Source organism: Hippichthys cyanospilos, chromosome 3 (genome assembly GCF_059441005.1).
Source record: "Hippichthys cyanospilos isolate Australia breed blue-spotted pipefish chromosome 3, RoL_Hcya_1.0, whole genome shotgun sequence".
In the NCBI taxonomy this organism is placed as follows: Eukaryota; Metazoa; Chordata; class Actinopteri; order Syngnathiformes; family Syngnathidae; genus Hippichthys; species Hippichthys cyanospilos.
The window spans coordinates 25191706-25214836 of record NC_142371.1 but is presented as its reverse complement, the minus strand read 5'-3'; the positions used below and the strand labels follow the sequence as shown (position 1 = coordinate 25214836).

Genomic DNA, 23131 nt, shown 5'->3' with positions numbered 1-23131 from the left:
TTGCAGCAGCTGGAGGGCGCGTCTGCACTTGCTCCCGGTGGTGGGCGGGGCACTATCACAGCCGCTTCCCCGTGATTGGTTCTCTCTAGTTGAGGGGCGGGGTAAAGAGTAGACAAAACAGACTGGAACCGCGCTCCGGCTCAACATTCAAGTGGAGTTTCTTTACTGTCTAGTACTAGCTCGAGTAAACACACAAGAAGACTTTCGTGAGTTTATTTAATAGAGAGAAGCTCAAGCATGGATTTGGCTTGTGTTCTGCTTCTGGTGCTCAGCGTCGGAGCTTGGTTTGCCCGTGCGGAGAGGCACAGCGTCTACTGGAACGTCTCCAATCCAAAGTAAGTGCCAACGTGCGCCTACGAGAACGCTCGTTGATATCATTTGAAGGCGTTAATTTCAGTTAAGTGTCCTCTTTGTTTGCGCCTTTGTCTCTTGTCCTTTGAAGTCGTTAAATGACAGTTATTAGCAATATTGCGTTGTTTTGAAGGACGCGTATTTCCACGTAGCTTGGGTTTTTCCAACCCCAACAGTGAAGGCAGGTTGTGCACTTGAACGGTATATTTCATAGCAATGCACAATGTAACGGCAATAAATAGTTTATGCAAAGAAAATGACACTAAGTGCTACATCTCGTGCACGAAATGCTGATTGCACTTCTTTGCCGTGGGGGCTACTGGGGGCTGAAATGTAATTCCAGCCGACCACTCAATAGGATCGATGCGGCTTGACATGGAGGCGTGCGATTTATCGAGCTTTCAGTGCGAGCTCTTTACAGGGGAAAAAAAAAAGAGTTTTATTTGGTTATTTTTTATTTGATAGTACTGTACGCCCGCTCACTGCTTTTTTGATGAATTAAGACTAAAAATAAAACGGCGTTAAAAGCTATGAAAGGCCTCATAGGTCCGTCTTGATTACATTAGTGGCTCTGTAGTTGACCTTTATCATGACAATGGGCCTAAAAAGATGGACAACATTACTGTCTGTGGTTGAATGAAGAAGGGGAGGCTTCTGGAAAGTTTGCAGTCATGAGTTGTTTTGCTGTCATGGGTGACTCAAAAGGTTTGACCCACCTGACTCATTTCACCTGAGGGCTAAGGCAAGTTGCCTGGAGGGCCAAATTGTCTTCATAGTGGTCCCAAGGTGGTTTTGTTAGCTAAGATTTCAATTATATGTTGTTTTAGGTCACACATGGTTCTTATGCCTTGAATTTTCCACCTCTGCATTGTGGAAAGTAACAGGTGTGATCATTATAGTACCAGCCAAAAGTTTGGAAACACATTCAAAGTCTGCTGGTCACAAACACACGTATGCTAATCAATTGTCATTCCATGTCAGCAAGCTTCATCCAACACCATAAAGGGGACATATATGTGCAGGGCTGTTATCTGGGCATAAGAAACTATGTATATTTTTTTACATTTTGATACTGAATAACTCTATTTGACGTGCTACAATGAATCAACAACTAATCAATAAAAACATAAAAAAGTAGTGATTTCTGTAATTAAAAAAAGAATGAAATTAAAAAATAACATGTTTTTCTTTGTTTCATCAATTAATAAACTTTATTTTCTCAAGAGTTCATTCAATTCCAGGTAGTATTTTTTTTTCAGGTGTTTGGCTCAAGGAGGGTCTAAAATGTCAAATTAATTACTAAAGAAATTGATGACTTCAAGTACTTAAATTACTACATGTACAAAAAGTACTAAATCAATTGATCACTTTAAGAACTAAAGTAAACAAGTACTCTAAAAAGTACCAAAGTATTCAATTACTTTAGTGTAATCAATTACCTTTGATGGCCAAGTACTAAAGTAATTGATAACCCTCTGTATAAAGTAAATGAGTTTAATACCCCAAAAAACTGGGTAATTTAGTCTTGTTTTTGTTTTTTTGCAGCATCCAAACATAGATCGAAGTCAGTGCACACTTTCGTGCTGACAATCCTCTTCATCTTAATCCACCCCCCGGTGATCAATCGGTCACCTGTTAGCGGGATTCACTAAATCCGTCAGCACCCTTTGACTGCGCCGTGACTGTTGGATAAGTGATGCTAATTGATTGTCTCTCTCCGATGTACAGCCCGTGATTTGTCTTAGGGATGAGGACGCCGAGCAGATGGCAGCAGTCTGCCCATTCATGTAGGCGAGTGCGTGCTGGAGAAGTGTCCACTAGTAATGATTTAGTGCGCGTGTGTGTTCCTTCATAACAGGTGGCGAGGCGCGTTGTTCGCAGTCAGGTCTCGTCTTGTTTTTCATGTTACGCGCCTCGTCTTGTGTGCGCCGGAGCGGAATAGTGGCGTTACCTAATAGAAGCCTTTGCTACCTACGGGCAGCTTTGAACAGGAAGTGATTGGAGATTAGTTGTGGGCAGCTGTGATTGTGCGCACGTCAGTCCGATAGGGAGTGGCAATCAGTTCAGGCGGCGTCAACGTGTGAGTCACACATCTACATACACTGCGGAGTGGTGAGAGAGGCTGGACTTCAATGTTAATATTAGCATCAGGCGGCATTCCACTGTTGCGCTCCAATGCCGTCAGCTGTGCGTTTATGAGTTTTTCTCTGAATACTTGCCTATTTTTTTCTCCTAAACTTTTTCCAAACTCCTAAATCTCATCCCATCCCCGCCGTCTGTCAGTCAAGACTTGGGCGTGACGTCTTGCCGTGATCGCAGAGGCGGTCGGCGGGCCTGTCTTGGCATGAGTATTGGTTGAAGACGGCCAAAACAGCCCCCTGGCCAACTTTTAACTCTCCTCCGGACCCTCCCCTCTCCATACCCTGCCCGTCTGCTATTCGGGTCTTTAAATCCCGCCAGAAGGAAGAGCGCACACTAACATAGATTACAGACGGTTTGTAATCTGGCCATCTGACCCATAGACACAAAACTATCATTTCACTGGCTTGGCTTTGTGCTATTTTTTTTATCCTTTCCTGTGATCCGGTGATGTAACGCTTTTGGCCCGTTTCATTATATTCTCTGCAATCCAGGAGGTAAAAATAGCCACCGGGATCAATCCTTGTATAATCTTCTGTATGGTTTTCATACTTGTAAAGTAAGTAGAGTACATCATTTTACTTTCTCCTTTCTGCAGAAGTGATTCAAAAGTGTCAGATTGTGAGGGGCATCGCGTGTGTGCAATTTTTTTATATGGTGTGGCAGGCTCCAAAACTTTATATAGTCTCTTTAGTTGTTGTTTTGGTCCACGGTGACTCAGGTTGGGAAAAAGGCTGTGACGAAAAACCAAAATGGCAACAAGCATTACTTGTCCAATGAAACTCATTTCTACATAGTTCCTTGGCACCAAGATGCTGCAAGATTGCACCAGAGTGTGACTTTTATCCAAATGAATCTCGTGAAGTTATTTCAACATAATTCCTTGGTACCAGGCTGGTGGCAAAGCGCCACTTGTTCCCAAATGAAGCTCCTCAACTCGCTTTAACATAGTTCCTTTTGACCAAGAGGCTGACAAATCATTACTTTTGTCCAAATGAAGCTCCTCAACTCACTTCAAACTTGTGTCTTAGTGCCGTCGTGGTGGCCAAGCACAGTTTTTGTCCAAATTAAGGTCGTCAACTCACTTGGGACCAAGATGGTGGCAAAGCACTACTTAAATCCAACCGAAGCTCTTCAGCTTGCTTCAACATAGTTCATTGGAGCCAAGATGGAGGCAAAGCACAATCTTTGTCCAAATGAAGCTCCTCAACTTGCTTCGAGTGCCTCGGAACAAAAATGGTGGCAAATTACAATCTTCGTCCAAATGAAGCTCCTCAACTTGCTTCACCATTGTGCACCTGGAACCAAAACGGTGCCAAAATACTACTTTAGTCTAAATTCGATTTCTCAACTCACTTCAACATAGTTTCTTTGTACCAAGATGGTGGCAAAGCACCACATTTGTTCAAATGAAGTTTCTCATCTCACTTTGGACCAAGGCTCAAATTTTGTCCAAACGAAGCGCCTCAACTCCCTTCAACATATGTCCTTGGAAAAGAGATGCCACTAAATGGTGAGTAGATGGTTGGTCCCAGCTGACTTTGTTACCTTGGAGCTCAGTATAGAGCCCTAATCAGATACATTAGTGCCATGACAGTAATGGAGTCGTACGTCACCCCGTTTTCTGAGAGCATACATTAAGAAAATCAATAACAAGGCCAAGTTCTTTTTCATCCATCACTCACTTGCCTGTGGATGTACTCCAGCTCTGTGATTGTCCTCTCCTTTCTGCTCTTCCTCTCACTTCCTTATCTTTGCTCCAGACTTCCTCCTTCCACCTAATTCCCCCCTACTCAATTTCTCTCTCCCCCCAACCTTTTTTCACAGACCCTTCTCTGTTTTGGCGCTGGTATTTTTCCACTGTAGGTGGACGGTCACCTCTCAACTCAGCTAGTATCCCAGAGGCCCGGCATTGTAGTATGTGTGGGCAGGCATGCGTTATATGCGTGTGTACACTGCTCATTCATTGCATTTCAGGCATAGTTTTACAAATCCGGCCTTTAGCCCACCATCGCCCCCTAAAGGCCAGCTTTAATCACCCTGGGCGGTTTTCTTTAGCCATAATTAAATCAGAGCTTGGGAGCTTTTTTTTTTTTTTTCAATGGGAGCATCTTGCTGATTTATCCCCCAGTATGCCCCTTCAACACATGGCCGAGATGATACCATTTAGCCTTTTGCTATTCATGGTTGACAGAATGTGGGGATGTGAGGAAAAAAAGGGGGTGGGAGAAAAGATTCAGGGGGCAGAGGGGAGGAGTGGAGGTCTGGGCACAGGGTGAAAGAGGGGTGAAACTATGTGTTGAAAAATTAGCTTGGATGGAGACCCGTGGTATATTAAGTCAGCATTAAGAGACGCAACAAACCTGAGTTGAAGATGTGGGGGTGGGTGGGCTTATTGTGAGAATAAAGGCGAGGCAGACGAAGGGAGGAGAGAGCGGACAGTGATGGATGAAGGGAGGGGAGAGGTTGAGGGGTGTTGAATGAGTGTGACACGACAACGGTACAATTTTAAACCTTTTTTTCTGCAAATGTCAAAATGCGTATGCCCATAAAGCATGCTGAAGTGCAAATAGTGAATAGAATTGAACTGGGTTGCTCACAAAAAGTGGTCTGGAGGCGCACTACGTGCTAGGATGATCATTTGCTTGATAGAGAATCAACAAACACCTCATTGTCTACCAAGGACGGCTATAGACGTCAAAAATCCATTTTACCCTGGCCTGCAGTAAATGAGCGATATATTTTTAAACTATGTTTAGTGAAATAATGGGATCTCTGCCTGAATGTTTGGAGCTCATTTTCATGGCTTTAGGATATACGGTGTTCTCTCGTTTATCGGGGTGTTACGTTCTCCAAAATACTCGCAGTAAAGGACAATAGATACAGATTTATTTATTTTTTGTTTTGTTTTATTTGTTCCCTTTTTTAGTTCCATTGTTTGATAAAAATAATGAGAAAAATAACGATACATATGGTCACAAATCAAAATCCATGCAGTTGAGGCGTTTTTGTTGTTGTTTTTTCTGCTGGTCTTGACTAGTCAAACTTAAAAGGGAGACAAACTGCAAAATAATAGCGACAAAAACCTACAATGAAAAGTTATGATGACAAATAAAAATCTGAGCTAAGAGTAAAGCCGTAATAACTAAGCCACGACGTAGCGAGGCAAACCGTATAAATCCTCTTCAAGTGTAGCTAACATTGACAGCAAAACTAGTTAAGCAAACCCTGCCGGTGCACTCCATTTTGTCGCAATCACTCAATTACCTCCGCCAAGTGCCAGAACGAGTAACTATCCTTTAATCAACTACTGTATGATTATGCCCATCCTTTTATCGCATGCTATCGGTGGCTAAATACACTAAAGTCAATCGACTGTAATAGAGAGATCCAACAGTGGAAGAACCACTGACAGCTCCTTGGCTGTTGCTAAAGAGTCAGAAATCTGACACACCACAGTGAATTAATAGGGTATTAAATGAGCACGGGTCCTTAGCACTAAACCGAGCAAACCGCAACCCCCTGGTCGTAACATTCCGCTTGCTTCTGATCACCTGAGTAGCAAATGGCAGTGGCAGGGTGCATCGGAGGTTCATCTGTTTAGTGTTTCGCTCTTGCTGACTGCGGTTTTGCGCGCGTGAAACAGATACGCGCGCTGCTCGCTGCTGACTCGGACGCCGGCCGGCGTGTGCGTGCGAAGCGTAGCAACCGTGAACTCTGACCCCCTGACCTACGCGTTCCCCAGTGAAAGAGCATGTCAGTTGTTTGACCCCAACCAGCCAGCCAAGTGCTCCGAGGACAAATGGAGGCACTGTAGGACCGACGGCCTGAAATGCGGAAAGGCCACGGAAAGGGGGGTGTTGAAGCCGAAAAATGTGGCGGTAGATCGCGACAATGGCAAAACGTGCCTGTCTGCGGCCTATAAATGTCATAGGCGCTCGCGTGCTGACAATGCCTAGCGATGCAAAAAGCTCATTAGTGAGTATTGACCTACCTCTGGCGCAAACAGACAGTCGACCTTAATAAACAGATGTGCTCCTGAGCCGGCGGCATGAGTTGCCCTCAATAGCCACGTTGGCACCGGGCGCTATATACTTCCATTTCATTCACGTACAAAAGCGACGATTCTTCGCGAAGGAAATACACCGTTACCCGAATATAAGATGTTCTTTTTTTTTTTTAATGAAGGCCAAGAGTATGGGTGCGTCCTACTATAAACAGTAACTTAAAAATGTGATTTTTTTTTTTGTTTTGTTTTGTTTTTTGACACCATTCCATGAAGATTGATCTGTCAGCCACAAAAGCTGAGTTTTGAGGCGCTGTTGCTGGACGCACCTCGCAAACTTGCTCACGGGTTAGCTAGTTAAGATGTAGCCAACTTTCCACTCATTCGCTTTTGAGTAATATGTTCTTTGCCAGCTTACTAGTCGAAAGCATGGCATTCTGATTATTATTGTTTGTGAAATATTAATTAAGCAGTAAAATCCATTTGCTTTTATACATCTAAGGGGGCAAGCCATGACCTATGATCACCTTATGTTAGCACCAATATAATAAAATGGCTCCACTTTTGCAGTGGTAGCTACCATTTAAAAAGAGTAAAAGGACCAAGTCAGGATAGACACTTTTACCGGGCATATGAAGTGCAATGAAATACACAAGGACAGTGAGCAGCCAGTCAATCTACTACATTATAATAAACGTTGTGAAAAGACCGGCCAATCCTACTAAACAAACTGTAAGATTTCAAAAACATTGTCATGACAACGGTCTACTTGATAATCGAGAGTGAGCTGCTCTCAATGTAAACAACACGCTTCTTTTTTTTCAGCTGACATATTTTCTCATGAAATCGATTAACACTACCTCGGCGGTCAACTCGTCGACCACGCTCAACACGTTGAGCATCTCTGGTCTCGAGACTTAATTTGAAAACTAGCTTTTTGGCTAATGCTCACATATTTACTAAATTGCTTATTAATATTTACTGTCCCTAATACAAAGATAATAAGACCATAATATTCATCGGAATATCGTGTTTAGAGTAGCGGAGCCGCTTATAACATTATTGTCAAAAAAAATTAAAATGAAATAACAGATTGACTGAGTTGATCAATTCTAATTGTACAGCGATTTACCCAAAAAGTAGTTTAGCACGGTTTAACCGCAAGCATTTTGGAGTGTGCTCCTCTCTCTTAATGAGACTAATGTGAATCTTCCGAGCGCTTTCCCATGAGAATCACACCCGGGAAAACCTCAGCTAATTGGCTTTTGCAAATGTGAGCCCCCACACACACATACGCACACCTGGCTCCACATCCACCCGTCGCAGCTTCAGTATCACGTTAACGCGACTCTCACCCCCGTGAGAAGTGTCAGCCTGCGGCCGCGAGAGACGCGGCGGCCTAGAGAGCTTTGATGGGCCAGATGTAAAGAGGCGAGAAACCCACGGCCCTTGGGAACATTTCATCGGATATTTTAAAAAACAAATGAAACCTCAGAGGGGAAAAAGAAGAAAAAAAAAACGCCGAACCCACAAACGCTCATAATACATCATAATGAACGTTTTCCGATTGTTGCATCACATGACGCTTGGAATACGTTCCAAAACAACCGCAGAAGGTTTGTTCTAATTGTGAGAAAAGCGCGCTGGATGAGCTCATAAATTGGACACATCCGCCCCAATCATGCTAAAAACGAAGGCTCCGCAGGGGGGTAAGGTGCTGAGGTCTGAGGGGCCCCGGAGCCTTCAGGCCTCCACTCTCTACAGGGAGGGGAAGGCTATAATTACAGCCGATTCATTTCTCCTCCCCTCCTTTTCTAGTCAACACATCGGCCCCAGACCGCTTAACAGCTTTTAATTAGCTCCACCATTGGAGGCTCTGAATAAAAGGAGTCTTTTTTCCTAATGATGAATGGAGTGAATGGAATTGGCAACACTATCCATTTGCTCCGCTTTGGCCATGCCTTTGCGCCATAAAATCACTAGAATTGGGAAACAAAGCTTGTTTAGCCAATTAGAGTTGCCGTTTTGTATGTTTACTAAAACACACAAAGGTGTACTAGGGGTACGATGGTAAGTTTCTTTTGCCTGACAATGTCATTACCTTAGTCGAACGCGTGATGCATAGTAGTCCTTGTAATTTCTGCTCACTACGGTTTTACTTTTATTTTTTGTAGTAATGATTTTTTTTCTCCATTTTAAGACGCGTCTGCGCATTAGGGCCACTGCTAACGATCCCTTTTAAATGGATTCATCAGATTTGAAAATCATGTTTTCCAACTTTGTCGAAACAACTTTTTTTTCACTCGAATAACAGTGTCGAAAATGCACTAATATTTTGTATGATTTGGTTACTGGTTTGATCGAGTAGGTCAAAAAAATTGTTTGCCAAAAGATAAGCAAATGTTTACGTCAATTTGATTCAAGAGTAAATTAAGTTATTATATCAACTGTGTAGAGGCTGAATTATGAGGTTTTGGATGATTTTACGTCTCTGAATCAGAGATTCTCTAACTTTATCCAGTGTGATTTTTTTTTTTTTTTTTTTTTTTTTCAGCCAAATACCAGTGCAAAGCATTTTTGGGTCAAAAAAATACTTAAATAGGAGTGCATCATTGTGTGAGGTGTTGGTTTCTATACAAAACTTAATAAAATATAGCATTTTGCAAAGGAGTCAGTTTCAAGACAATGTAGCCAAAGGTTAATTCATGTTCCAATTATTTTACTGGTAACTTGAAAAGAAAACTGTACACACAGACATATCGTGGGAACCTCTGCGTTAAATGCTTATTATCAAACTTACTAATCAATTAATTTGATTATAGTTTAGCTGTTGATCATTGCACCGAGTGCTGCACCCAGTTTGAACGACTGTCTGACTTGAGACGTAACATTTTTTTCTCCGCTATGACATTTTTGCGCATTGTTAGAAAGATCGTCTTTCCATAAGATTTTTCCCGCTATTCTATGACATTTATGCACCCGAGCAAAACTGCTTAACTGTCTGCTTCTAGTGTTTCAAGTGACATTATAAAATTCAATTATCAACATCTAGTGCTTCACTATCAGTGGTAGAAGTAGCGCACAGATGTCAAATGGAGCAATTATGCCTCGCTAGCAACATAGCATAGTTGTTCTATTTGTGCACCCGAGTGTCAGTGGTTGAAGGCAGTAGTGAAAAAAGATCCTACTAGTAAGTACTACTCGCTAATATTAAAAAGACAACAACGTCATTTGCTCAATGGACTGATATAATGTTTTACTGGACAAGTATAACATGTAACAGAGCTGATAAATGTGGATGGAATCATTCTGTGATGTAGTTTACTTGTTTGAGGAATTGCATAGGGGAGTGGCAAGTGGGATCAACCTATTCGCCCCACCTAACAAGTTTAGAACTGTGCTCAGCTAACAAAGCATGTTTTGACTGGTGTGTTACTGCTAGTACACCCTCACACATATACACACATGCAGAGGCAGGAAGGTGGGGTTAAAGGCCCGTGATTGGAGCCACTGTGTCTACGTTAGCCCGGGGGTCCGAGCAGGAGCCACAACAACAGGAGGAGCTTTGGGGGGGGGGGGGGGTAAACAGGCAGCACGTCCTGCGCTTTGATGCCGACAGACGCACAAACAGCACACGGGAGCTGCTGTCGTTTTCACTCGCTCCCTGACAAACTCTCATCCACAACCTAAAATGATCCAAATTCTCGGAATGTCAGCCTCTTGACAGTTCATTTTATTCATTTCATTAGTCGTTCATGAAACATGCCGACAAGATTGTGCGGTTATGGGGTACTTGAATCCAAAAAATATTCCAGGGATACATGATTGAAAAAAAGTTGAGAACCATGGTATTGGATTCCCAATGTGTTATAGTAAATCAAAACATTCATGAACAAATGCTTTTATTTTGGAAAACAGTGATCAACATCTTTGCCGCGTTTGTGACCTTAAAGACCAAACCAGTGAGCAAATTGTCAATTTGAAAAAAATATTTTCTATAAACTCGAGCGTTATAATGAAAAAAATATTTAAAAAATCAGATTCTTTGATTAATTGACAATTAATTATTAAAATAATTGTTAGTCGCAGCTATAAATAGTTTTTAGAGCGGTTCTCATTGCTTTACTTTCATTTATTTTCATTATTTTGTTAGTTTTAGTTGAGTTTTAACTTTTGGTAAACCTTCACGATGCCGTGTGTGAAAAAAGTGCAGACGGCGAGACTTGAAAAAAGCCATAAAACCTGGAGGAAGGAGAAAGATGAAAAGCGAGCAGGAGGGCGTCAGTTTGACTCGGCCACGCCCCTTTTGTCTCCGTGTTTGAAGGGAGCAAAGTGGGGAAAAACACATTGACGCTGTAAAAAAAAAAAAAAAGTGTGTTTGGTAGCGAAAGTAAGGTATATGAGCGGAACGGCGCCAAGGCTGAACAAGTCCGACCTGACTTTTAAATTGTCCCGCTAATTAGCGCTTTATACAACAAAGCCGAACTAGACAAACACCCGACGCGTGCACCAGAGGCTAACCAGGTGTGAGTTCCATTGCGACACGGGTAATTAAAGCTCATTCTTAGCACCAATGCGGTTACTTGCAATGAAAACATTTGCGAGGCCCTCCATCATTAAACTCTCTCGTTCCGCCCCCTCAGCTTCCTGTGGGACGACTACAGCGTGGAAGTCCGCATCAACGACTACCTGGACATCATCTGCCCGCACTACAGGCGCGGCGAGGTTCCGGCCGACTCGGCCGAGCGCTACGTGCTCTACATGGTGGAGCGGGAGGACTACGAGGTGTGCAAGCCGCGCTCCTTCGACCAGCTGCGTTGGGAGTGCTCGCGGCCCTTCGCCCCCCACGCCCCAGAGAAGTTCTCTGAGAAGTTCCAGCGCTTCACCCCCTTCACCCTGGGCAAGGAGTTCAGCCAGGGAGAGAGCTATTATTACATCTGTAAGTACTTCACGCAAATATTAATGAGAGTACAGTGCAAACTTTGAGGTCGAAGGCAGGCGGGGTTCAGGAAGTTTAGGAGGAATACGCTTTTGCATGAGAAGTCATAGAAATAAAGTCAGACTGTTGCCAAGCCATTAGTAAATGTGCAGAGTTTTGAGATACGTTTCACAACTGGCTAAAATAAAGGCAAATGACTCAATTTGATCCCAATTAACACATAATTTATAAAAATGTAGGTGATCAGGATTTTGGCGAGTTGAAAAATAACAGATTACAAATCTGGTCACAAGATGGCGATTTATGCCTTCAGTTCAACATGCCGAAGCTCAACATGGAACGACCACTTAGTTATTACATTACCAAAAATACTGCAAGAATAATGTAGAAGAAAATGACCTAAAAATGATCAAAATTCTTCAGAAGGGTCAAATAAGATGTTTGTTTACCGCATATTCTTCAGTGCTTTTCATAAAGTACTCACAGAAATACACATAACATTCCTCAAATAAGAATTTTTTTTCCTTAGGTTACCAATATTTACCAAGCCCAAAAGTGATCAAAAGCACAGGTAAAAGCATCTGTGACCTCCAGAAGACCTTTAAGAATTGGCCACACATAAAGTGAAAGTTCAAAGTTTACTGCTAGCTCAGTAAAAATTCATTTTTGGCATCTATGGCACTGATGAAGTTAAAAAGGAAAAATTTTATTTAGTGGTATAAGTAGTAAAGTTAAATAGTAATAATAGACATCACACCAAGAACTTGTTCACCCAAATTGGGGGAAAAAAAGCAAAATATGATATTACTACATTTTTCTTTTCAGTAATTTGTAGATTCTGTTGTGACCGAAGGCCTTTCGGTCTTTCGAATCCACATGATGATTTACCAATGTTTCGAAAACCGAAGCGCTCGAAAGAAAGACTTATTCGATTGTCAGCATTTTTTTTTTCGATGTCTACTATCGACAACCTTCATGAGAACCTGATACCTTAAAATAATGGCCGGTATTGGCCGGATTCCATTATCTGGTAGCGGTACTAGCCCAGCCCTCTCACGCCTCATTTGAAACTGTCAATTCAAAGTGTAAAAAGAAGTCGAAATAACCCAAACTTAACTTTTGACGAGTGACGATAAACATCGAGAGTGTTGCCGTCGATTTTCAAAGCGCTACTGTTATATTATGGTTTTTTTTTTAAACATATGCATAAATAATGACCAACGTTCTCTCTGCTTGTGGTCCCGACAGCTAAGCCGATTCATCATCACGGCCAGGACTGCCTGAGGCTCAAAGTTGACGTGGCCGGACAGAAAGGTGCAGCAAAGTCTCACAAGTCCAAGGCAGAGATGGAGAAAAACTTGGACGCATCCAAAGAGAAGTTTGTCTCCACCGGAGGCGTTCACAACCTCTCCAATCGCCTTCCAGCAGGTGAGGAATCGAGGCCCATTTTTACCTCGCCCGCCGCCATGTTACACGCTCACTTCCCGTCTCTCTCGTGTTTCTAGACGACCCGACCGCCATGGAGCCCAACGTACAGCGGAGCGTCGGAAATTCGGGGACGAGGCTCGTGCGCTCCTCGCTCTTCTTGACGCTCCTGCCGCTTTTGTCAGCGACGATGCTACGCTAAACAAAAACAAATTATTACAAAGCAGCCCAGTGCTGGTCATTGGGCTCACGGACTCATTTTTTTTTTTTTTTTTTTTTTTTTTTTTACTGAACAAAAAGCTTTTATACAAAGTTGTGAGTGAGTGTGTGTTGTGATGTGAATGTGGAGTGTGGATCACTCCAAGAGGACCTCAATTTTGTTTTTTTGTTGTTGTTTTTCTATTGTGATAAGGATGAAGCAGCATTTTCCGTTCTAAGCAGTTGAATGACTTTTTCATACCACTCAGAAGGTACACCTCCATTTTCTGTGTCAGACGCAAGGACTGTGGTGCTCTTTATTTTTTGGGTATTGTAGTTTGTGGCGTTGTGTAGCAATCATCTTGGCAAGCTTCAAGTCAGTTCACCGTTTTTGTTCACTTCATATTTTCATTCAAGGACTTCCAACATATATCGTACCAGTCAAAGGTTTGGAAACATATTCCAATTCCAGAGAAAATTTGGGGCAAATTTGATCAAAAAGCTGGAATAATATTTGACCTGTATCGTCCTGACAACATTAGTTTTCATTGTAGGGGACGTTTGTTTTTGGTAGATATCGTTTGACTCATTCGAACTACCCTTCTTAGTCCTATGGTGTCCTAATTATAGGACATTCTGGTCTTTAGCCTTTCTTTTCTAAAAAAATTCCATGAATCGGTTTTAATCTGCAAATCAGGATTTTTTTTTTTTTTTTTTAAAGAAGAAAATTCAAATTAGAAGATGTCTCCAGACTTTTGATTGGTACTGTATATTCCAATTATATGGCCATTTAAAAATATTTGTAATTAAGATGCTTTAAATTGTTCATTCTTTGTTCTCAAATGACCAAAACAAAAATATATTGTAATTGCATAATAAGTCTAAGTATTTATGAAATTATGTCAACTTTGTAATGTTCTCAATTTGGTAAATTAACACTGGTTAATTGTATGAAAATGATATACAGTAAATAGTGCAACTAAATTGTGCTTGGATACCTGAGTAGCATATTGTGAGAAGCTCCGACAACATCTAAAATGTGAAATTTCTCTCCTTGAAATGCATCATAAATCCTTGACACCCCAAAATGGTCAAAATAATCCACCATCAAGTTTCTGTCTTGTCATGGTACATGCTTGCAGATGTGCCCCCCCCCCTCCCCCAACTTGTTCGAACCTCAACCTGAAGGGACTTCTTGAAAACATACACTGTACAGTTGTTGTTTTTTTATTATGTTTATATGTACATTTGTACAAAGAAAACTATTAAGATATTGTTTAAAGATGTGAAAACTTAATGGAATAAACAAAAGTGTTGTAATATACATCTTGCCTTGTTTTTGTTTTTTTTTTCCCCCTCACCCCGTTTTGGCAAATGGCAAAGCAATCCCCACTGATATGTTCCAAGCCCGCCCACGGGTCTTTCCCAACCTCTCACGGCGCTCGACTTTCCACGACTTTCATCCCGTGTGCCGCAGTTTGCTCTGGCGTTCATTTCACAGACTGCAAAGCAAACACGGATGAGGCCGGGTGCACACTCGCAAGAGGGTGCGAAGGTGTCACTCTCGCCTCTTCACTTGCACTCTTTTTTTTCTGAGTCTTTTTCACCTCTTTCTTTTATTGCTCTATACATCCTCAATGCAGGCCAAAGAGAATGTGCCCACACGTTGGAACGAAAGGTACTCGGCAAACAAGCCGTCAAAAACCTCAGAAATGGCTGAAAACTGTCAAAAGTCGCTATCCTCCGTAAAAGCCGGCAACATATATTGTAAGTCTCGTAGCAGAACATTAGGGGGACTTGTTTGCTGTACCATCACGTCATATCTGCTTCGGACATACCAGAGATGAGCTCAGTCTGAGATCTTGTGCGATGTGACATCCGTGTACACGCAATATGTGTTAGAACTATGATGAGGTCACTGGGGTCCCATCATGTCCATCATCCTATGGCTATGGGTGGACAAAGAGAAAACAAAACTCTTTTAATGAACGGCAATAATGCACGCTAATACAAAAATATTACAATGAACTATAAACAATCTACAGGTAAATATTTGCAGTACCATTCTAATAACAATCTCACTGAATGGGAAAATCTTTGAACTAGTCAGAGTAAGAACACCACTCGGGAAACAATCAAAATATCAAAAATTAAGCAAAGACAGGAAAGGCGAAGAAATTATGTTTGAAGGGCTGTCGCTTAAGGTCAAACTCGAGAGTCGCTCAAGTGTTGTCCAGGCAACGAATCTTCTTTTAGACTCAGTCAGTCTTAGTGCTAACAATCGATGATGTCAATTTGTTCATTTTAATGATGAAACAGAACTTTTTTCTGGAAGCTGTTGAGTGTATCACTAATGCAGGACGATCAAAATTTACCAGGAAAATAAATCACATCACATAAGTACATCATTTTATGTATTATTTTGAATTATTTTCTGACTGACTATCAAAAATGCAGATCTGCAGTACATTTATGTTACTTTGAATAATATAAGGGCCATTCCAAAATGAGAGGACATTTTACACCCCACCCATCAAGTTTTCAAAAATCCACATACAAAATACTAAAACAGACAGTTTCTGAGGTAATTTACTTAGACAAAATTTCACCCAAATAATATAATATTTCAAATAATAATAATAATTATTATTCAAAGGATCGTTCCATTGATAGTTTTTTTTACATGTTTTTGATTGCGTAGCGCACAAATCATTTAAGAGTTAATTTTTAAGAATGTTGAAGCCTAAATTTTCTCCCTGTTAATGAAAAGACCCATACTTTTCTTTGTGAACGGCATTTTTTAAAAATACAATCGCTCTAGTATTTCATTCAAATAAATAAAAATTCCAACGAACATTCTGACTTAATTTAATAGTGTTAAATTATACGAGAAAAGTTGATGTTTTCTATCGTTCATTTACAAAATCAGAGCTGAACCTCCCGTTTTGTCAACATTGCGACTGCAAACGCTCTACTTTATGCACCCACCATTGGATCAAATATGCACCACGTGATTTAGTAACCTGCCAATCACCGCGCAGAAGCGCCTATCAACCGCTTGCAAACACGGAAACTCAACCGGAAAAGAAGCCTGACGCGGGGTTAGAAGCTCCGCTTTTTAAGCACATATAAAAGTCTAAAAGAAGATATAACACTATAAATACTTAAAATATTATCTTACAAATATTTTTTATGGATTTGCTGAATCTTTTATCATGGACGTGCATCGTGTTCACACTCGGGATGTTCTCGACTGGACTGTAAGTGGAATTTTGTTCTGGAAGCGTGGCAAACTTTCAAGCTCGCTTCTGTCCAAATAATCAACAGCTCTTCATTTCTTGCCTAATTTATAGATGACAATTGCTTTCTGGGTTGAGTTTGTCTTGTGTTTTTGTGCAGGGTCGACCTAAAGAAAATGCAAACATCCAAGAGCACCGACAACATCCAATTTCTGCCTTTTCTCTTCACATGTGTCAAGTATGTATTATTTTAAGGTGTTTGCTAAGCAAAACAGGAGAACCTCTTAACATTTTTAAATTTGTGTAGTAAAGTGTGTAGACTTGCTGCATGTTTACTGCACAAAATGTAGATATGAAATTGCTTTTGTGGAAACTGCCTGTAGTGTGTGTTAGCTGTGTCTTTTTGTCTTCGCGTTTTGCAGACTAAAACCCCTTACATAATGATTTGTCACTATGTCTGTCTTTCCCTTCATGATCACATAGAGATGATGACCTCAAACATTTAAGTTAAGGGCCTTCGCCATAGACTATGCTATTTTGTCACAATGACAATTTTTTTTTTGTTTGTTTAACATAGCGGTCTGTGAAATTTACAACAACAAAAAATGCAACACGTGACTGACATGAAAGTTGTACTTTGTTCTGGTTTTTGCTTCCACAGTAGTCTGGGATGGTTGTACTATGGGATGCTGAAAACAGACCATACACTTATTGTGGTCAATCTCATCGGCGCTTTACTGCAGGCTCTCTACGTCATTGTGTATTTAAGGTACACAAAACAAAAGGTCAGTATGGCAGCTGTTTTCGTGTTTATGCGAGTCTATTCACTTAAGGCTTAAAGATTTGTTTTGTTTTTGTCAGAAAGAGGTCCTATTCCAAATAGTCACTATTGGATCATTGGCCACCAGCGCCGGGCTGTACTTTGCATTGTTTCTTCCTCCGGGCGACATACGGCTCAATCAGCTTGGCCTCATCTGCAGCATGGCCACTGTCGGCGTGTACTTGTCCCCTCTCGCAGACCTGGTAAGACACCATATACATATGTATGTATGTACTGCACAAAATGTAAATATGAAGTTGCTTTTTGTGGAAACTGTCTATAGCTTGACTTAGCTGTGTCTTTTATACATACCGTATTTTCCACACTATAAGGCGCACCGGATTATAAGACAGACCCTCAATTAATGGCATATTTTAAAACTTTTTCAATATATAAAGCGCACCGGATTATAAGGCGCACCCTCAATTAATGACATATTTTAAAACGTTTTCAATCACAATATAGTAATACTCAAAGTAATAACAATAATAACTCAAATATTAACTCTAAACTCTCAATACCATAATAAAATAATGTCAATATGAGCAACCTTGTTCAACTGTAAACACACAAAAGAAACAGGTAAAGCTTACTTTATCAGTTCATTCCCCATCTACGAATCCCAATCTCAATATTGATCCATATATAAGGCGCCCCTGATTATAAGGCGCGCCATCAGCTTTTTAAAAAAAAATAAGGCTTTTACATGCGTCTTATAGTGTGGAAAATACGGTCTTCGATATTTGTATCGTTTGACTTAGTGGATTGTTATTGCTGTAGTTTGCAGTGCAGTCAGCCGTCACAATAAGATATTGTTGAGTTGTGTGTGTGTGTGTGTGTGTGTGTGTGTGTGTGTAGCGTAGAAGAGTCAGGTGTCATGGGGCCCATCAGATGTCTTCTTTCCTGTTGTGTTTGTCTATGATCCTGTTTGCCTCCTTCCCTCCATCTGCCTCACAGTCAGAAACGTGCCCGTCGCTTTCCTGCCATTCTTCTCCTCCTCATCTGCATCTTCCTGTTATTCCTTCATTGGGGCTCCCATCCCCTCGGAGACGCCACATTGACTTCTTGCGGTCGGCCTAATGATGCGTTGCCACTGGAACCGCAAAACTAGTTCGAATTCCCGTCCTTGTTTGATTTGTTTTTGTCGTTCTTCATTCATCAAACACTCTGCAATATAAAGATCACAATCAAAAAGTTGATTTTAAGTTCCCAAACTTAGATTGTTTTAAAATAAAGAACCCGTTAACAGTTATGAATGATACAGACACTAGTTTAAGTAACACTGCGAGTAGACTTCATTTTATTGAGTGTATCAATGACACAATAAATAAACTTGTTCTTGTAAATTAAGTTTTTAAAAACACAGCTTCATACGTAAAAGCCTACATTTTTGTCGGAGTCATGACAAATATCCTCTAAAAAACGCTACGGCTCAACTTTTGGCTCAGCAAATCATATTCTACGGTACACATGACTTTAATTCTCAAAGTACTCCGTTTTGTTTTTAAATCAGTTTTCTTAGAACTTATAATACCGTTGACATGAAAGGATGTCACTGGAAACCTTACTGTGCAGCACCACCGACGTCATTTGACAACTACTTTTTTTTTGTAATGGAATCTTGCAGAGAAAATGTTTGAAAAAACAGTTTAGTCAGTATGATTAAAATTGGCTCCGTTTTTTATGACTGGCATTAAAAGAGTTAATACGACTTTATGTACGCATATAAGTTTGGTATTTTGTCAGGTATTTTTTGTAAAACATTTAGATGAAATTTTGGGCTTTTTTGATCAAGTACTGTTTTTTTTTTTTACATGGCATTGACAATACGACTTTTTTTTTTAAATTCAAACTCAATTCAAACATTCTTTTTTTTTTTTTAACTAATTGCCATTGATGTGAAAGGACGTCTGTGGAAACCATACTGAGGGGTGGCATTGGTGTCACTTTTTTCGAGGAATCTTGTAGAGTAAAAGGAAAAAAAATACTATGTTCAGTCAGGATATGGGAAATTGGGTCACTTTTTTTAATGCCTGGCATTAAAGGATTTAAAATCCTTTTTTTCTAAACATAAGATTCTTGATTTATTTTTCAAAAACTTTCAAAAATGCTTGCCAATTTCTCTACCCCAAGGCTTCTTAAAAAGTTAACTACTTTTCTTTTTTCAAAAAAGTCAAATATAGTTACAGTGGACCACACAACAAGAGAAAATTCACATATAACTGATGGCTATTTACATAGCTTTATATTTTTTGTAATGACAAATAAAGACAGCAGAGTTACTTTAAAAATAATAAAATCTTGTTGAAAATTCAGCACTTTTTTTGGTAAAGAAATGAACTTCAATATCCCAGAAATGTTTTTGGGGGAAAATGACAAGAAAAATCCTCAAAACGCAAGTATGCGGTAGTCTACCTATTTCTTCACATTCCAACTTTCTTGGCTTGTCTGAAGTGTTGGCGCTCTGATCGCTCTTATGCTTCAAGTAACCCGTTCGAACCCGTAGAACTTGTTTAGCCGCCTCCTGTGAGCGGTCTTTGCGGAGGCTGCTGTCTGTGTCGAAATCCACGTCGCCGATTGTGCTTTTGTGCGTTGCCCTCGTTCAGATGGTCATCGTGCGCAGCGGGAACGTGCAGCGCTTGTCCTTCCCGCTCACGGTGGCCACTTTCTTCACTTCCACTTCCTGGTTCTTCTACGGCCTCCAGCTCCATGATTTGTATATTATGGTATGACGCACCATCTCACACATTGTAGTTTTTATTCATTGTGTGAAGACTCGAGTTATTCCTGTTATTTCACGTTATTCTTACCTTTATTCCTATCGCTTACTTGAATGCCATCCAGGCTAACATTTTTTCATATTTTTTGACAAGAGTGATTCATCATAGCAAGTTTAATGTCATTCCCAGTAGAATTTCAAGATATTTAAATCATTTCATTCACCTTGAATGCATTTTAGTATTAAAAAAATCATATCTCAATAGAAATTTACAAAATTTTTGGCCACAAAAATAAAATAAAAAATCATGCCGTAATTCCCTAAATATAAGACACTTTTTTTCTCTCAAAAATATGAAGACCAAAAGTAAGGGTGCATCCTGTAAACGGTAATTTAAAAAATACGATTTTTTTTTTTTTTTTTAATCGGACGCAATTCGAGTAAGATTGATCTGTCAGCAACATAAGCAAGAGTTTTGATGCACATATGCGCATTTTTACATCGGCTGTATTCTTACTTAGCATAATTACTGTAACGGGTGGACGTTAGCAACAAGTGCCTGTTGCAGTTTTTACATTGTTGCCAAACTCGAGATACGTCTCACGGTAACATAGAAAATACCAGAATTTGACCCCAAAATGAATAGTGTGTCCTATACACTTATATTTGGGGAATTATAGTATATCGTATGTGATTCAATACAATTTCTTTGTTTATCCACTGACTCATATTATTAGGATCTCAACATGCTCAAAAAAATATAGATATGCTATATAAGGCAATAATTTGCTACTGTAAAGGTTTAAATCTTTCATAAAATTCCAAATTCCCCCACTGAAATTTCAATATTATTCCCCACAGATTCAGTTCCTATTTGAATAATTATCATTCACACTTTCAATTCACCTTCAACATGAACAATTTTTTTACTTTTGCTCATTCCAAATTTGTGGGCAAACTTTTTACCATTTAAACCCCTCCCCCCCAAAAAAGAGTTTTTCCCTGTACATTTCTCAGCAGCTTCAAACCATTCCGGCTTCCTCATGTTCAAACCATTCCATCTTCCATTAATTGTGTTTTATTCTATAATATTCCACATTTTCCATTAAGACTTTTAGCATTCACGCGGAATTTCTATTGGAACTGTTTGTCCAGTCTTGATTTATTGTTATTAGTACAGTGACTCCATATCTTATCAGTGTTATTTTTTTCCCCTTGAGAACACTTATAATAAGAGATTATGATCCTTAATAAGTCATTTCACCCTTTGCAAGTAAATAACGGAATAAAAGATTGTAAGTCAGGCCACCATTGCATTATTGTAATTGTAATTAATATTGCTCTTACGTGTGTTCATTTTAGGTCCCGAACCTTCCTGGAATCTGCACTAGCATCATCAGATTTTATCTGTTTTGGAGATTTGCCCACATCAGCCCTCCCTATAAATCCATGCAAATATGATCACGGCCTATACAGTATTGTACACTTAACACTAAGAAAAAGGGCCACTGTATGACTGGTGGCGATAATGTCTACATTCCACTAAGGTACACGAAAAGAATTTGTTTTCCAAGGATGTATTCAAGAATACAAAGGAAAAAACAAAAATCAGGGCTTTCGTGAAATTATCCTGTTTAAGTGCCTTCTGTTGGCTACGAGGGAGTATTGGAGACACACGGAAAGAAAAAGATGAAAATGGATGAAAAGATGAAATGGTTAAACTGAGGGGGGGAAATCTTGCTTCAGATATATATATATATATATATATATATATATATATATATATATATATATGTTTTTTTTTTTTTTTTTTTTTTTTTTCAGAAAAGTTACAAGATCATGTCAACATGTTACAAGTAAAAACGTTTACATTTGATTTTTTTCTAAAATACGTAATTTTTTAAATTGTATTTATTTACTTGGGATTCTTTTTTTTTTTTTTTTTTTTTTTTGCTTGGGGAAATCCGTCACCAAAAACTAATTCTGGTAGTATTTTGGCTTTCCTCTGAAACTTTTTTTTTTTCCCTTAGAAGAAAATATGACTGAGGATGAGACTAAAAAAAATGTATATCTGTTATTCTCATGCACTTACATTTTTTTTTCTGCAAAGTCTAGCTTTTTTTTCCCCCTTTGCATGACTACGTCATCAAAAGATAGCAAGATTTGTCTCGCGAAAATGCAAAAAAAAAAGGAAAAACGTATCCCATTACTTTACATTGGCTTTCCTAATATGTTATAATCATTCTTTTCCGTGCGTTTCTCATACTCATTTGCTGTTGTCGCTATTCCGAAAGTGACACTTTATGAGCCAACAACATTGTGAGATGAAACTATCGAATATTAATATATTTAATTGGATTGAGTTTGTTTAGTTTTTTTTTCCAATCCAAAGACTGTGTTGTTTACAAGCTGCTATTTTGAATATGGGGTTCTTGTGTGGAGCATTTTCTCTCTACTGCCCTCTATTGGAAAAATAATTTTCTATTCTTTTACCTCTTGTGCCTGTTTTTTAAGAGCTAGCAGATCAATGCATATCTGTGGCAGTAAGCTCTGTATTGTATTTTTTATGCTGACTGTTTACATTGGCTAGTTTTGAAAGTGAAAACCACCATTTTTCAGTGCAAATGGACCTAAGTAGGAAATAAGACAATAAATGTCATTAAATATCATTTGCTGTCGTGACCTTTTTTGCTACAGTGGCTAGTTTGAAAGTGAAAACGACTATTTTTAAGTGCAAATGGACCTAAGTAGGAAATAAGACAATAAATGTCATTAAATATCATGCGCTGTCGTGACCTTTTTTGCTACAGCTACATACATGGATAAAATGGTCTTTTTTTTTTTTTTAGGGATGCCATTGGTATTTTTGAGGGGGCTATAGCGCCCACTAGAATTCATCGCCTGCAAGTCAAGAATTTGGCCTGTGCGCATAGAAGACAAAAGCTTGTTTGATGGCGCAAGCGGTGCCAATGCGCTTGTTTGTGCGCGAGTGTGTTGATACGACGAGGCCAGTGGTGGGAAAGGCCACGCCAGAGGTTCTCATCCCGTGTGTGTGCGCTCCATGAATCCTTTTCCTGAGCTCAAACAGCCCTGACACTACACACACAAGACGCAGACACAACACGGCATTGTGCCGCTAAGTGAGTGGAGGTGGGAAACTAATGTGGCAAAAGGCTCGGCTGCGGAAGGCGGGCCATGAATCAAAGGCGGCCATTTAAAAGCTCTCTATGGAAGTTTTGTCTGACGTTTTATAGTGGACGTCAACAAACGAAGACCTTTGAACGTGAAGCCTAAT

General features: G+C 39.9%; 2 protein-coding genes across 3 annotated transcripts; both read left to right on the top strand.

Moving 5' to 3' along the window:
• Positions 1–138: 138 nt before the first annotated feature.
• LOC148426490 (ephrin-A1-like) lies at positions 139–14382 on the top strand. The gene is made up of 4 exons (XM_088409328.1): positions 139–335; positions 11140–11435; positions 12684–12863; positions 12941–14382. The coding sequence occupies exons 1-4, from the start codon at positions 238–240 to the stop codon at positions 13060–13062; spliced, it is 696 nt and encodes a 231-aa protein (XP_088265454.1). The 5' UTR covers positions 139–237; the 3' UTR covers positions 13063–14382.
• A 1749-nt stretch (positions 14383–16131) lies between these two features.
• On the top strand, positions 16132–22505 carry LOC148426489 (sugar transporter SWEET1-like). Of its 2 annotated transcripts, XM_088410744.1 has the most exons (6): positions 16132–16318; positions 16458–16535; positions 16959–17082; positions 17159–17320; positions 19724–19843; positions 21199–22505. In XM_088410744.1, the coding sequence occupies exons 1-6, from the start codon at positions 16251–16253 to the stop codon at positions 21295–21297; spliced, it is 651 nt and encodes a 216-aa protein (XP_088266870.1). In that variant the 5' UTR covers positions 16132–16250; the 3' UTR covers positions 21298–22505. The 2 variants fall into 2 exon arrangements, with proteins under 2 accessions (XP_088266870.1, XP_088266871.1); XM_088410745.1 differs by lacking the exons at positions 19724–19843; positions 21199–22505 and adding an exon at positions 18075–19716.
• Positions 22506–23131: the final 626 nt, after the last annotated feature.

Excerpts from the sequence above, each read along its gene's own strand:
- LOC148426490 (XM_088409328.1), top strand. The coding sequence starts at position 238 with ATGGATTTGGCTTGTGTTCTGCTTCTGGTGCTCAGCGTCGGAGCTTGG. Across the intron at positions 336-11,139 it reads TGGAACGTCTCCAATCCAAA|CTTCCTGTGGGACGACTACA; the intron begins GTAAGTGCCAAC and ends CCGCCCCCTCAG. Across the intron at positions 11,436-12,683 it reads AGAGAGCTATTATTACATCT|CTAAGCCGATTCATCATCAC; the intron begins GTAAGTACTTCA and ends TGGTCCCGACAG.
- LOC148426489 (XM_088410744.1), top strand. The coding sequence starts at position 16,251 with ATGGATTTGCTGAATCTTTTATCATGGACGTGCATCGTGTTCACACTC. Across the intron at positions 16,319-16,457 it reads GGGATGTTCTCGACTGGACT|GGTCGACCTAAAGAAAATGC; the intron begins GTAAGTGGAATT and ends GTTTTTGTGCAG. Across the intron at positions 19,844-21,198 it reads TCCATGATTTGTATATTATG|GTCCCGAACCTTCCTGGAAT; the intron begins GTATGACGCACC and ends TGTTCATTTTAG.